This window comes from Colletotrichum paranaense (genome assembly GCF_030867605.1).
Source record: "Colletotrichum paranaense strain IMI 384185 chromosome Unknown Scaffold_10.1, whole genome shotgun sequence".
Classification (NCBI taxonomy): domain Eukaryota; kingdom Fungi; phylum Ascomycota; class Sordariomycetes; order Glomerellales; family Glomerellaceae; genus Colletotrichum; species Colletotrichum paranaense.
Window position 1 is genome coordinate 283,461 of NW_026848968.1, and position 13,550 is coordinate 297,010.

At 55.0% G+C, this 13,550-nt stretch overlaps 5 protein-coding genes across 5 annotated transcripts; 4 read left to right on the forward strand and 1 right to left on the reverse strand.

The window, feature by feature from the left end:
- Positions 1-2,316: 2,316 nt before the first annotated feature.
- CPAR01_11768 (uncharacterized protein) lies at positions 2,317-3,241 on the forward strand (the record flags this gene model as incomplete). Its single annotated transcript, XM_060496026.1, has 2 exons — positions 2,317-2,484; positions 2,789-3,241. 2 exons carry the CDS (start codon positions 2,317-2,319, stop codon positions 3,239-3,241), a joined length of 621 nt encoding a protein of 206 aa, XP_060344811.1.
- A 198-nt stretch (positions 3,242-3,439) lies between these two features.
- CPAR01_11769 (uncharacterized protein) lies at positions 3,440-3,724 on the forward strand (the record flags this gene model as incomplete). Its single annotated transcript, XM_060496027.1, has 1 exon — positions 3,440-3,724. One exon carries the CDS (start codon positions 3,440-3,442, stop codon positions 3,722-3,724), a length of 285 nt encoding a protein of 94 aa, XP_060344812.1.
- A 1,186-nt stretch (positions 3,725-4,910) lies between these two features.
- CPAR01_11770 (uncharacterized protein) lies at positions 4,911-5,580 on the reverse strand (the record flags this gene model as incomplete). The annotated part of the gene is made up of 3 exons (XM_060496028.1): positions 4,911-5,112; positions 5,176-5,255; positions 5,365-5,580. Coding segments are annotated over 3 exons (498 nt in total), but the record flags the coding sequence as incomplete, so codon positions are not given.
- Positions 5,581-9,921: 4,341 nt separating this feature from the next.
- CPAR01_11771 (uncharacterized protein) lies at positions 9,922-10,279 on the forward strand (the record flags this gene model as incomplete). The annotated part of the gene is made up of 2 exons (XM_060496029.1): positions 9,922-9,970; positions 10,176-10,279. 2 exons carry the CDS (start codon positions 9,922-9,924, stop codon positions 10,277-10,279), a joined length of 153 nt encoding a protein of 50 aa, XP_060344814.1.
- Positions 10,280-11,061: 782 nt separating this feature from the next.
- CPAR01_11772 (uncharacterized protein) lies at positions 11,062-11,517 on the forward strand (the record flags this gene model as incomplete). Its single annotated transcript, XM_060496030.1, has 1 exon — positions 11,062-11,517. One exon carries the CDS (start codon positions 11,062-11,064, stop codon positions 11,515-11,517), a length of 456 nt encoding a protein of 151 aa, XP_060344815.1.
- Positions 11,518-13,550: the final 2,033 nt, after the last annotated feature.

Genomic DNA, 13,550 nt, shown 5'->3' on the forward strand with positions numbered 1-13,550 from the left:
CCAGCATTCGGTAGTCGTTCGTAGTCAAAGGTAGAGGTAACCAGCCGTAAGGTAGGTAGTCAGGGATTTCCTTAGACGAGCAGACCCTCGGCGCTATTCCGCGTCTACCGTGTCTATCAACGTCGGTATCTGTCAAAGACGGCCGTAGTAGGATCGTAGTGTCGAGTGTAAATACAGGACTACGCCCGAAATGTTAGTTTTGTGCTGTACTGGGCAATGTGCTGTTTGTCCATCGCACCGCCAATCTCCCCGTTCACCCGCCAAAGGTCGACCCAAAAACGAGCCAAAATTAAAAATAACCTTGGGCCCCTCCTCCCGTGGGTGAGCCGGCTTCTTGGGCCCCAACCAAAGGCGGCGGCGATTCTCACTTGCAAAAGAACTAACGCAGAGGGAGGGAGAGGCCGGGGGCCGGGGCGAAAGGGCCACTCACTGGTGACTGGGGGCCACCAGTGGGAGGGACCGAGAAGTGAAAACAAGCGGTGGGGTCGAGTCCATCCAAGAGAAGACAGATGATTGACCGACCAAGCCGAGGGGGTGAGCGAGAGAGAGAAACTGAGAGTGAGGGGGGTAAAGGTAGGAGAAACTGCTAGAGAGACAGAGAGGAAATGTGTGTGTTGGTGAGCGAGTGACTGACTGACTGACTTTGGCCTCTCACCTCACCCTCTCGAGACTTTCTCTCCTCCCCACGTTGCGTGCTGATGATTCTAGTCCGCAATGGGGCTGAACAGCTGTGGGAATCATGGTTTCGCAGCACGCTCGCATCGTGTCCATGCCGAATTCCCACCTCCTTTCGCATCTCTCTCCAAGCAACACACACTCCCCCTCCATACCGAACCGACCACTGGGAGACGGCCCTTGGGTTTGCTGCGCCTCAAGCTGCTGCTTCTGCTTTGCTTCGCTTTTTGCTTTCACGTCCCAAAGTTCGCCGACGGAAACATGCTCTCCAGCACTAGTTGACAAGCCGCACCATCTCCATGTTCCATCTGGAGACTTTCTAGCGCGTTCCTCTGCCATGCCCTTCCCAGTTAGCCATCCGCTGAATGTGTGGCTGGTTTCTCCTCGGGCGCGCTGGCACAGGGCCCCGTTGCCTCTGTTACCTTCGCCTCTCTGGCGCCGTCGCTGTTGCTGCTGTGGGCGATTCTGCCGCTGGTCTCACTCTCGCGGCTGCTCGCTGCTTGTCTCCTTCGGGAATGGCTTCGTTACCTTTGCTGCCCCCTGCTACCGGCCCATCATCGCATCACTGCGTCGCGCCGCTGATGCCATGCCATGCTGTTCCATTATCGCTCCGTATAGCCTCTCTATTTTCGATGCTCGCTTGACTGGACCTCACTACCACCGGCCGGGAAGCTGTATGAGTCTTAGAGGTCAAAGGTCAGAGAATAGGGGCAGGGGCTAATCTTGTCCCGATCCAGTCCAATGACACGCTGCGGGCGAGGTGTCGGCAGGGAGCTAGTCAACACGATGGAGGCGAAGCAATCGCCAGTCAGCGAGTACTGTATCGTTGCCTGTCTGTGCCAGCGTCTGTGCCGGTGACTCTTTGCGACGCTGCCGAACCAGTCATGGACGACGTCCCCAGCCCAACTCAACTCAACTCAATCCATCCCATCTCATCCCATCTTTCGGTCTCTCGCCCTCTTTTGCGCTCATGCTCATGCAAACATGCTCGTGCAACGCGCCCACTCAGCCGATGACAGAGAGCACCGCTCACCGTCCAGTCCCAGACAACCACTTGGCTCAGCTTCATGCGAGCTTAGCTCTGCGCCCTTGATTCTTCGTGATACCATTCAGCAGGAAATCTAGGCAATGTGAATGCTCGGGCAAAAGCCAAAAGGGGCCCGCCAGACCGGAGCTCGGGCGGCAAGCAGTATTCGCTGCTTTTTTCGTCCATCCCAACTATGGACTTGGAGAGGAAGACGAAAAGAGATGAATCAAGGGGTAGACAGACTCCGCGATCCAGGACAACATCCCCATGGCCGCCAAAAGCCCTCATGGTTGGGGCTCGCGGCTGGAAACCTCTTCACTCTTCGCAGGCCACTCCATACTGGGCCTCTCTGTCAAGCTGTGGTCAAAGTCATCTCCTGGCTCGGTAGACCACCGTCACCCAGTTGGCAGAATCAGGTGACTTAGGTAATAGCGTCGACAATTGAGTTGCGGGGCCTATAGCATGAGAATAGCAGGCGGCGACCGTGGACAAGTTGAGTTGAGCACCGCCCAGAGTAACAATCCATTGCCCTCGGCATTCGCCATTTGGGCTTGCATGGTATGCATCCGACTAGTCTTCTCCGGGGCTGAAAGCCTGAGAGGGTGCTCTTCATGATGTATTCGGTCAGAACCCGACTAGGCGGCCAACATCGTCATGTGGACTCAACTTGCTTGCCTTTCTATGGCTCCGGGTGTGGTGACATGCAGTACCGTCCGTCGCCAGAACCCTACACAAAGGTCCCGTCACCTTGGCCTGTGCCAGCAGTGGAAGCGGTTCTCTCCGTGTGTACGTCCACAGCGAGTGGCTCTCTCTCCATTCCCAACGACACCCATTGCCCATTTGTTGTAACTTGTACGGAGTACCTACAGCCTGCCCTATGACCCCAATCGGGCGGCCCTAGCACTGGGTCCAACAAATAGCCTCCGCGGGCATGGGTATAGGTAGGTATTGTTGCGGCGCGCCTGTGTCTGCGACTCTGCATACCAAATTTCGTACAGCTTTTCTCGCCTCGCTGTTGCGTGGTTGATCGAGTCCTCGAGGGCAAGAGCCTCTGCGTTCTGAAGTTGCACACGCAATCGTCCCAAGTCAGATGACGAGTGCGTCTCTGCCACCATCGTCTCGACATCTCTGGAAGCTGACATTGCCGCGGCGAGAACTGTCCAAAAAGCAAGAGAGTTCGACTCCCGTCATGCCACAACCTTGAAGGATAAGGAGCTCGAACTCTCAGCTAGAGCCCCGCCCCGGTCCTGGTCTATCGAGGAAGAGTGTCCTTGCATCGTTTCCCATTCCGACCGGAAGAGGAAGGACCCTGTTCCCATCTCTAGCCCACTAGAACGACTGACGAACGTTATGCGGTCATGGATCATGGGCATCCGTGCATACTTCCCCCTTGGGCTCCCCGTCACCCATGCGGACCTTGCCCCGTGGTATGCTATGCCGAAAGAAGCGCCAGCGCGATGCGGCGGCGACGAAAATGAAGGCGCCCGGCTGGTGGACACCGTCCTGAAGAGAACAGCCAAGGACTATCAGGCGAGTTGAAAGCTCTCCTAGGCTAAGCTACAACTCTCCGCGACGCCAGATACGGCCTAGGACCTACCAGGTAACATCAGCCAGAGAAACCTGACGGTCATTCAAGACATGGTTTCAAGCCTGTGCCGTCGAGTCCGAGCTTTCGAACCACAGCACTCACACAAGTTCCCCTACCAGGACCTGGGTCGATGCCGTGGCAGGGGGTTGATGGGCAAACACCAACTATACCCACTGTCCACTATGGTATGGATCTGCTGCTGCCGCTGCCAAAACAAACCATCAAAAGTGCTTGGTGGTTTGTGCTTTTCTGGTGAAGCAACGACACAGCGTCCAACCGTCTCGGTGCGACGTTTGGGGGCCTGTGTTCTGCCTTGTGTTATTTCTCCGACTCGCGTGTCCATCGATCCCTTGAGGTTATCCCCTGTCTGTAGCCCAAGTCCCTGCCGAGTCTGCGAAACAGTCCATGATCCCATTCTCGTCTCCGGAGGCTGACAATGTGCCCCTCGGCTGTGTCCCGATACACTTCAGACGACTGCCGGAGCCAACCGAATGTCAAATCATGAAGGCGAATCGGGCAGATCTTGGGACTAAGGTTTGAGGTCGTTGCTATTATGTCACATCTGCTGGGCATCTCCGCCCGGAGCACTGTGGCCAAGGGCTTGGAGATGAGCGTGAAAGAGTTTTAGAGATGAAGGTCCGAGAAGGGAAGAGAAAAAAAAAAGTGCCACGATCGTTTCCCCGCTCTACTTCGGCGTCCAGCTTCACCTCGGTGGGTTCGCTAGCGTAGCTTGCCTTTTTGCTTGGTATCCGTAGTGTAGGCGGGTGCATCGAGTAGCAGCGAGTCAGAGTGAGAGGTCGGTGGAGAAGACGAATTCAAAGACAAAAAAACGTTAATTCGATCCCCCTTCCCCAGCAAGAACAAGACGTGATGCTTTGGAGCGCCGTCTCAAGTAGAATGAATCTTCTTGGGGGATCTCTGTCTCCCGAGGTCTCGTCGCATTTCCTCCGAAGCCTTCTCAGAATGCCCCCCCCCCACCCCAATGTCTGCTCCGCCGCGCTGGGGTTGAGCGCGGGTCGCTTCTACCCAGGGCTTCCATCTCTTGCTCTTGTCTCTTGTCGTTGTTTGAACATGCCTCTACCAATCTGCAAGGGGCCAGGAGATCGGAGTTGCAGGGCGTCTTTCTGGTTCTGGTTGGCTGAAACAGCAGTTTCTCGTGTCCATTTTTGGCGTGCGCTGCTAGGGTATCTGACCCATGCTCTGCTTTTCCAGCCCTGGAATGAGAAACATGAACGGGGGGCTCGTCATAAGCAACTTTCCCGAATTGTCAACGAGATCTCAGATAGCCATCACAAACCACGAGGCACCTGGTGTCACCGCTTAGCGCAACCAGCAACATACCGTCAACCTGTCTGTGCCGGCTCTCGGGGACGTGACGCTTACTGCGTATGTCGTGGCGGTGGCTGTTCTCAACGCCGTCCAGCAAGTCAGCTTCCACACAGGCCGATGAGTGCGCGCGCGTGTCAAGGGTCGCCCGTCTCTGGCCGGGCCCGTGTGAGGTCCGCTTCTTTGTGCCTGACCGCCCCGTATGGCTCTCCTGTCAACCCTGTCAGACTGTCAGGGATGTCCTTTCATGACACAGAACACACCAGGACCAGCACACCAAACATTGATATGGAGTCAGTCATTTGTTGGCCAGCAGCGGTGTGAAGCAGCAGCGAGATAATCTTCCGAAGAGACATCACGAGTGGGTTTGGCCTTGCTGGGCGGGATGTTGGAATCTTGGAGATGTGGGCGCTCTCTTAGAGGGTCCAAGGAACCGAGGTAAATGGAAGGCAGCTTGCCAGCTTCCAGTCGTTGAAGGCAGGTCGGAGAGCGGCCGCCGGACGTGACCTACCGACCGTCCGAAGTTACGATGCAGGAAATGCAGGAACAAGAAGCGTACAAAGCCTCAGAGGTCGGCGGTGCAGGAGAGTCGAAAGAAACCTGCATCATCTTGACATCAACATACGCTTCTCGGCCCGTCTGCGTAATCCGGTCCATACGGTGATGTGAGCGTCAGCGAGCCTCTGGCAACAAAAGCACCACAACATGGCACTTTTTTTTTTCCCTCCCCGCCACCGACCAAAGTTACTGTGTGTCTCAGTCGATTGGCTGGCGAAGAGTGACCAGCGGCCTGAGGCTCTGATATGGTGTCCTCCTCCCAATATCCATGCAGAAGCATGGTTGAGGGCATCTGGTTCTTACCGTATTCGGCAAGGCGGGTTTCTATTCTTAAATAACCTTCTTTCACGTTGTCTGCGAGATTTCGGCCAAATTCACACCGCGTGCTTTGGCTTTCGAGAGACTTCTCGGGTACCGGGGCATTTCAGCTCTCAGGGTCCTCTGGGAGACGGCATTTGCTGATCTGGAGCCACATAATTATTTTTTCTCTCCTCTGTCTTTTCCATATTCGGCAACATCAGCAATGTCATGCGTATGATGCGTCGGATGGGGCTGAGAGACGCAACGTTCCATAGTACGCTAGCTGTCTGCCGATGATGCATAGCATTGGGACAGGCGGCACCTCACTCGTTAAGTCACCGACAGGCAGCGATTTAGGGCACGCCGTTCGCTCCGTCTCCGGTAGACTTGTTGGTGATCGACATCCGCCGCCGTGTTTGATTTGGGCGCAAAGACGATCCCGCGCTCGGGACGTGTCAAGGTCTCAACTAGAGAGTCCTCCAAGGAGCCATGTTGGGTTCGAAATCGGCCCTGCAGATGGCGGACTTGACATGCCCCCACTGCCGCCGTCACCTCGAGATGGTGGGAAATTTCAGACAGCGCGCGGGCACAGCGCGGGCTGATCGCAGTATGATGGTGGAAACATTGCGGCCGCCAGCTACCATTGGCTCTTTGACCGACAGGGCAAAGGGAAACCCTGTGCGCATCACCGACCCGCATATGTGAGTTGGACGTTGTGCGAGCCGCGACGGCCGAGCGCGGTGAGTAGACGCATGGGGTGTCCCGGAAGCCTCGAGGCTAGGGAAAGAGATCTGCCTCTCCAACACGCTGTTCGTGCCACGGCGCCCACAGAAAGTGGTGTTTTTGTAATCCCGTCCTCCCACACACTGCTGCCCGCTGTAATTCTGTAGCTTCTGAAAATCAACAAGCCCGGCAGCCCGGTGAGACCGTGAGCCTCCCTCAAGATCTGTGGATAGCCAGTCCAGCTGCGAAGTCGCCACGGAACTAGCGGAGTCTCGGGGCTAGCTTTCCTCCCATCCCGACCCGCCATGTTTGTCAAGCGCTACCTTGGCAGAAGCCACACAGAGGAATCAGGATGCGTGCTGGTAGCAGAAGACGCTGCAAACCAAGCGAGGCTTGCCAACCATGTTTTCGATGGATAGGAGGCGGTGAGAAGGGCAAAATGTCGAGCTAGTACCACACTGCAGAGTGCAGTTGCCGTCCGATCAGTGGGTTGGTCGGTGGACGCACACTAATCAGCCACAGACGCAGAGCCAGAGGTACCTAGAGAGATGCAGCGATGCAGAGATGCAGAGACTCAAGAGTTGGACGCATGCAAGCGATGCCAATCAGCAGAGTGGATGGCGGTGATTTGTTTATATGGCGCATGACCTCAATTATCCTGGGCCTTCATTCGACAATGGGCTTGGCCAGGGTCTCCAAGCTTTGCTCCGCGTCGAGAACTCTTCGGTGCGGAGAAGATGCGACTCTGCCATGGACTTTTGCTGATGAAGGTAGTTTATCCGCTGCGAGTCCGAGCCGGGGACAGGGCATGGGCGGCTGGGTGAGCATAACAGCCCTAGGCTCGGGGTTTCAAACGGGCAGCTATGCTGCCAGATGCCAATCTATGGCATATCGTCGGCCGAGTGACTAGCAGATTTTCCTTTGCCAATGCTTCTCCTTGCCGGCCGGGTCCTAGGTCTCCAAGGGGGCCGTTACTGTCCACCAGGGGAGGGGGCTTGGAGGCGAGGGTAATGATGACTGATCAGAGCGTGGGACGTCGATTCGATGGGGGGTTGGACTCTTGGAGAATTTGCAAGCCCAACTTCCAAGACAATGGTGTATCCGGTCTCCGTCCGTACTCTGTAGACGAAAGCGTACGGACAGATGGTACGTACTCTTCATCGGCGGCGAGGCGAGGGGTATCATATCATATGGATATGGGTAATTCGCTCATACTGATCCGCCCGTCTCCGTCGTGGGTTCACCGTTCGTGGGCAGCAGCGGTCATTCTCGTTTATTATCGTTAATTGCTGTAAAATTGTTGGCATTTCTACTGGGCTTCTGGAAAATGCGCAGGGCCGTCCTTCCCCACCATGCCTCGAGCGGCACACCGGACACAATCGGCAGGGGAAGCGTCGGAGTTCCACCGCTTAGCGGAGCAGAAAGGAACGTCGAAGGGAGGCCAATGACTGGGGGGGCGTAGCAGCACCATGAATGGCCGACCTTCATACCAGATGGGGTTTAGCAAGGTGGAAAGGGTGTGGGCGAAGAAGCTTGGTGATTATGATGGATTCATGGCCAGACGTGGTTGGCCGGCTGTCGACAGAGCTGGGAATACTGTCTCGACTGTCAGTGACGGGAGGTACAGTACGAAGACAAAGTAGTACTCTACTATGTATCCATATGTCTGTAGACTGTATCCGCGGGGATACAGCGAAACAATGAGCCTAACCGACGACAGACCTTGTCTTGAAGGCGGATGATGTGCATGTTGACAGGATCATGTCCGTCTGCGCGGTGCCAGTCTCCAGACGGGCCACTTTGGTGCGGTCTTGTGGATTTTACCGCCTCAACATTTGTGATTTCCCTGGAGAAGTGAAGTGAAGCGAGAGGTTGTCGTCTCATGTCATCGATCCAGCCGCTAGTGTGGGCTCGATTAGAGTGAAGTGAAGCCGAGAAATGCAAAAGTTCATGACCCGAGGCATCCAGGATGGTGAAGGGAGAGTCCCTACCCCTACGCATTAGAGAGAAAGAGAACGTCGAGTAGTGAGAGGGCCAAACCACGTTCAGAGTAGGTTAGGTAAGAATTGCTTGGAACATGGCCCCATGATGACGTCTTTGCTCTTTCCTCTGGGCTGAAGTTTCTTAAATCGACAAGCACTTTTGAGTCTTGGACTTTGGAGGACCGAGGAACCAGTGGAGGGCTCCTGTTGCCGGTGGACGCTAGCAGCTACCTTAGCCATCAGGGGGGAAGACACAGCTGTACTGTCTCGATTGATCGTTGCGCCGAAGTCTTGGCATTACCCGTCGCGCGGCGTGGCTTCCCGACTTTGTGAGGGGAATTTCAAGGTAACGTATCTCGGCTAGCACGCTGTACCAAAAGGTTCAATTGTTCCCTCTCGCCTTCCAAACCAAAGTAGCTGAACTCCATAGCAAGTACCTAGGTAGTGAGGAATTGGGAAGGTGGAAGGCACTCCCGCTTCTGCTGTTGCTTCCTCCTTCCATACATACGGTAAACAATGCTAAGGTAAGCGCGGCCAGATCGAACTCCAGACAGAAGGTACAAGCCACCTCATGGAAGGTACGGAGAACGGAGTACTTTTCGAGGTACTTTTACGGATACTGATACTGATGAAAGGCAAGGGCAGTGGAAGCGATGGGTCAGACACTGCAAGGTACCTTCTATGACTGAACAAGGTTAGTTCCGCCGTTCCCCAGCGCAAGGAGCCGATTTGCCGAGCCCATCTTGCCCCGGTGGCTACTTTTTTATTTTATTTTTTTCCATCGCTCTTCTTCGAATTAAAGCTGTGGAAACCTCACAGACTTTTTTGTGGTACCGCTGATGGTCAGGGAGAGGGGTCTTGAGAAAGGAATCTTCCATGCTTGCATTCTTGGAAGCGAGGAAGGGAAGAGGATGAGGACCAAGAAAGACTGGAAAAAAAAAAAAAAAAAAAAAAAAAGGCAGGAAGCGGATGGCAGGTGCCAGATGATTGGCCTTTCCCCCGATACCCCCGGTCAGATGGTTGCCTTGCATCTGGCTATATTTAGAAATACCCAGGTTGCCTGATCGGGAAACACTAGCTAGTAGTAGCCGGTCGGTAATGGAGCCGGGGGCAGGAACAGGTGAGTGTTGTGTGCACCCACCTAGCACCTACCTCTACAGTCTACTGCATAGTACATCGAGTCTCACCACAGGCCTTGCGGCCCTTGCCTACCTCGGGTTGGTGTCAAACGAAATCTGCGCTTTGCCTTGTTAATCTAGCGCCCTTCAGTTCTTTTTTGACCTCCACTGTCCACTGCAGCAACTGGTCACTCGACTGCAAGTCTCCAACAATACCTACCTACCTACCTCACCTTGTATGTACGGATACCGATACAGCAACAACAGCCCTTGAACTGCAGCAAGACCAACCGTACCCTCGTCTGGGACAGGGCAGGAAGAAGCGAGCAACAAAGGCCCTAATGCTTCCTTCATCTGCCTCTTCCCTGAAAGTTGGCACGAACCGATACACTAGGTAGTAATCTGCTACACACATACGGTTACCTCACGGACAGTTTGTCCATCCATCTCTACCCGACTCCTGGGCCCGTCCCTCGCAGGCAGGCTCGCACTCAAGAGTTCCCACACTTACCAACGGATACCCTACCTACCTTATACACACCGAGCGAGCATCACCGCCATGGGCCTAACCTGACCTGACCATGTTCACACTGCGGATACCAGCCCAAAGCTGCTTGCTACACCATGCAGAGAAGCAGCACTACCTCACCGGCCATGGCCCATCGTCTACGCAGTATGTGCCCTGGAAGTTGGACCCGACGTCCGACTTTTCTCGTGCCGTGCCCACCCCTCAACTCTCTCCACCATCCTAACAGACGCCATATCCATGAGCCAACGAAACCACCTCTTCGCTCTAGTGTACTCTGGAGCCCAAGTTCCAACCCCCGGCCGCCGTTGCCAAGCCCCGGCCTTGTGACAACCTCTGACCCTCATCCTAGCAAGCTCTTCGGAGGTCATCGCCGTCTCAACCCACGCATTCGACCTTGGCTCCGCTCTCCGCGAGCCCGGTGTCTCTTGCTCGACTCTCACCGTGGGCCGCTAGTCCTTCCCGAGGCACAGTCATGCAATCCTGATTCTTATGCCTGCTCCCCAGCCATATCTCATACTTGAAAACCTTCTGTTGCTTGGGTGAACACTGGATACTTGCATGCCACTTGAATGCTGCAAGACCAAGGCTAAGAAAGCCACCCCAAGACGATTCGTAGAGGATTTCCACCACTGACCTGTGACCAGGGCTCTGGCAGTTCACAGCATGACAAGCGCTGCGAGCTAAGAAGGACCGGTCGCTGGCCTCGTGGAACGAATCATGGCCGCCGGGACGACTTGACCATCCTCTTGGCTCCTAATTCGCCTTGGCTTTTGTTTCCCAAAGCCAAACGTCTGGCGCTTCCGCGGTCGACAATGATACGGTCGAACCTGATTGACGCTGTGTCTCTCTGACTCGGCCTATGCTCATTATCGACACTTTACTCGGCGCAGCTAGCTCAACACGCCAACTTTTTTCGCTATCCACCGGCTCCAGGCACATGGATTTCCGCAAAACAAGCGCACCCCGCGGCCGTCGAACGCCATTTCTTTGCCTCGGTCTGTGGCTGAACGCAACTTAGTCCCCAACGGGTCTGAGTTGGATCCGCCCTGCCAGCCGTCAGTCACCTTGTTGCCTCCACGTGCTCGATAACACAGCTTGGGCTTCCCTGTGCGCGTATCTGTTGGCTGCTTGGCCTGATGGTTGTCAGGTTCGCTCTGTCCCTGGCTTCAGGGGGGGGGGGGTGCCCTTGTATAGGTTCCATGATCTTCGACGCGTGCAAGGGGGAAAAGTTCCTGATGTTTTGTCGAACGACATATCCATCTGCTGCACCTCAAGCATTTGTCACAACATCCGCCATCCGTCAATCTCCCCCTCACTGGAGTCCCCCTTTTCCTGGCTTGTCTCCTTCCCTTTGGTCACTGCGTCCCGGCCGGGACGCCTCACCCGATCTCTCGACGGCTTCTTGCATCCAAGACCATAGATCATCAAGCAACGTTGTACGGCCTCTGCTGTGCTGCGAAAGCCACAGCACGGCCAGTCCAATACCGGCCAGCGCCTTCCTCAGCACATGCGCAGCTTCTGAGCGCAAGACGTCCACCGCTCCGTTAGTCTACCACCTTGCGGTGTACCAACTCTACACACTAGCATCCACAACTGCAACTTCTGCATGCCCCAAGCCCGAGATTGGCGAGATCATCGCTCGCCATGATGACGCTGCGTGGGTTTCCGCTTTCTGGCAGGAAATGAAGTAAAGTGTGAGACGTTCATGCCCCGATCCTTGGGATGCAGTTCTGTGTCTCCGATAGAGTGCGGATCATCCCATCACCTCCCCTCTCTGGATAGGAAGCCGTGTGCTTCGGTGACATGTCGTTGATCAACAACGAGATCGCGATCTCTCAGCTTTCTACAACATGCTACGACATGTGAGAGTACCTTCACCAGTTTGATTAAGGCTATGTCGGATGATGGAACCCCGTCGATAATGTCTAGCAACTGTCCTGCCGTGTTAGTCCCTCCGAGGGCATTGTACAAAGATTCCCAATGAACCCTCATCAAGGGCTTGATGCAGTTAAACTTCCGTCACCAGGGTCCAACCATTTGCCACCTTGGGGCTTCTGCCGTTCTCCAACCCGCAAGCTAGTGTTTGATAGGCATACGGATCACCCGGTGAGAATCCGGAGTGGCGTGGAAGTCTCTTTCATTCGATCCCGTTGTCGTTCAGGAGAAGTGCAGTGTGAGAGAGGGAGACGGCAAATCAACTCCAGATGATGATGCATTAGAGTGATATGCAGACATGACTTCCTAGCGTCGGGAAATGGCCCTTGGACAGTTGGCCCGGGTTGATGGCAACCTTGTTAGTAGCCTCGCGGAAATGCCCCCCTTCTAAAAGTGACCAATCTGTTTTCGAAATGGAGGTTAGTTGGTTGGCTGGTTGGGTGCTGGTGGTGGATTGCCTAGGTTGCCATTGCGGGATGGCATGACTTGGTCGTCATATCAAGAGCGTTTGGCGCACCAAGAGCACGCAACTAACGGATTCCTTTGAGGGTTGCTGCCCCAAAACGTTTGACGCTGGGCTACGGTGTGGCGCGTTACTAACGCCCTCCTCTTGTCATCCGCACCACTCACGTTGGCTGACACGCGCCACAAGGTTTCTGGAAAGTCTGAAAGTCTGCCAGACTATCGGACATGATAAACTTTGTTTTCTGAGACGGGTGTGCGCGGCGTGCGTCTTTCTACACTACAGTAGGGCATCTCTTCGTTCCGTCCCTCGCCAAATCGTCCCAATTGTGGCTAACGTGATGGCTAGACCAGCGAATGTCGTTGCGGTCGTCAACCAGACGCGGGGCGCATTTACACTTTGTCCGCGAGTCAGGTTCCCTTATCCGGAGTTCATTCCATGGAAGCTTTTGAGGCACTTCTTGGTTCCTTTTCTTCTTGGTTTTAGCTTGACAGCTTTGTGTGGTACCGAACACCACGCTCGCAGCTAGTCTAGGCAACCGGGAATCTGGTATCCGCGATGAGCCGGCATTACCCAGACACGTCAAACTTTCGGAATATTTGAATGTTGATGGATCATGGAGTGGGTGTGTGTGTGAGGCTTGGCCTGGATCCCGATTCCCGAAACCGGCGCATCCCGTGCCTACCTACACCACTGCCATGGACTCAGGGGAGGGGAGGCGGCAACGGCGATCAACCTAGCTGGGGGCGGATGTTGAAGGCATCACGGACATGGAGGAGTACGGTGGTGGTCGTCTGGTGCACCGTACGCCCAAACAGCGCCCCCTTTTTCCCCAACTTTTCTCGATGAGACGAGACATCGGATCAAGCTGAAAAGGACAGTTTCGGCGGCGGCCTCCTCCTACCGCGGATCTAGGCATCTACTTCGGCACTTACGGCACCGAAAAGGAGACGGTTGAATTTGATGAATGATTTAGCGCAGACATAGCCTCTCACTGTGAAAAAGGACGCATGGCGGCGGTGCGGCGTCACACACACACACACACACACACATACTTCATACTCACACGCCTGCGCGCTCACTCACTTACTCACTCACGCTACATCTTCACCATAGGTCCCCCATTCCCGAAACTGAATCGACGTCAAACTCTATAAAATTAGTCCTGCCCTCGCCAAGTGGTAACCTTTGGATGGGTGGCGGGAGGCGGTAAAATGAGACAGCAAAGGAAGCGAGTTAGACGCGAGGCGCTGACAAGCTTCGGCCGACAAGCGTCTCTCTGGTGACTGGTGTGTGGACGGACGGAATTCCGCAGACCACCTGATA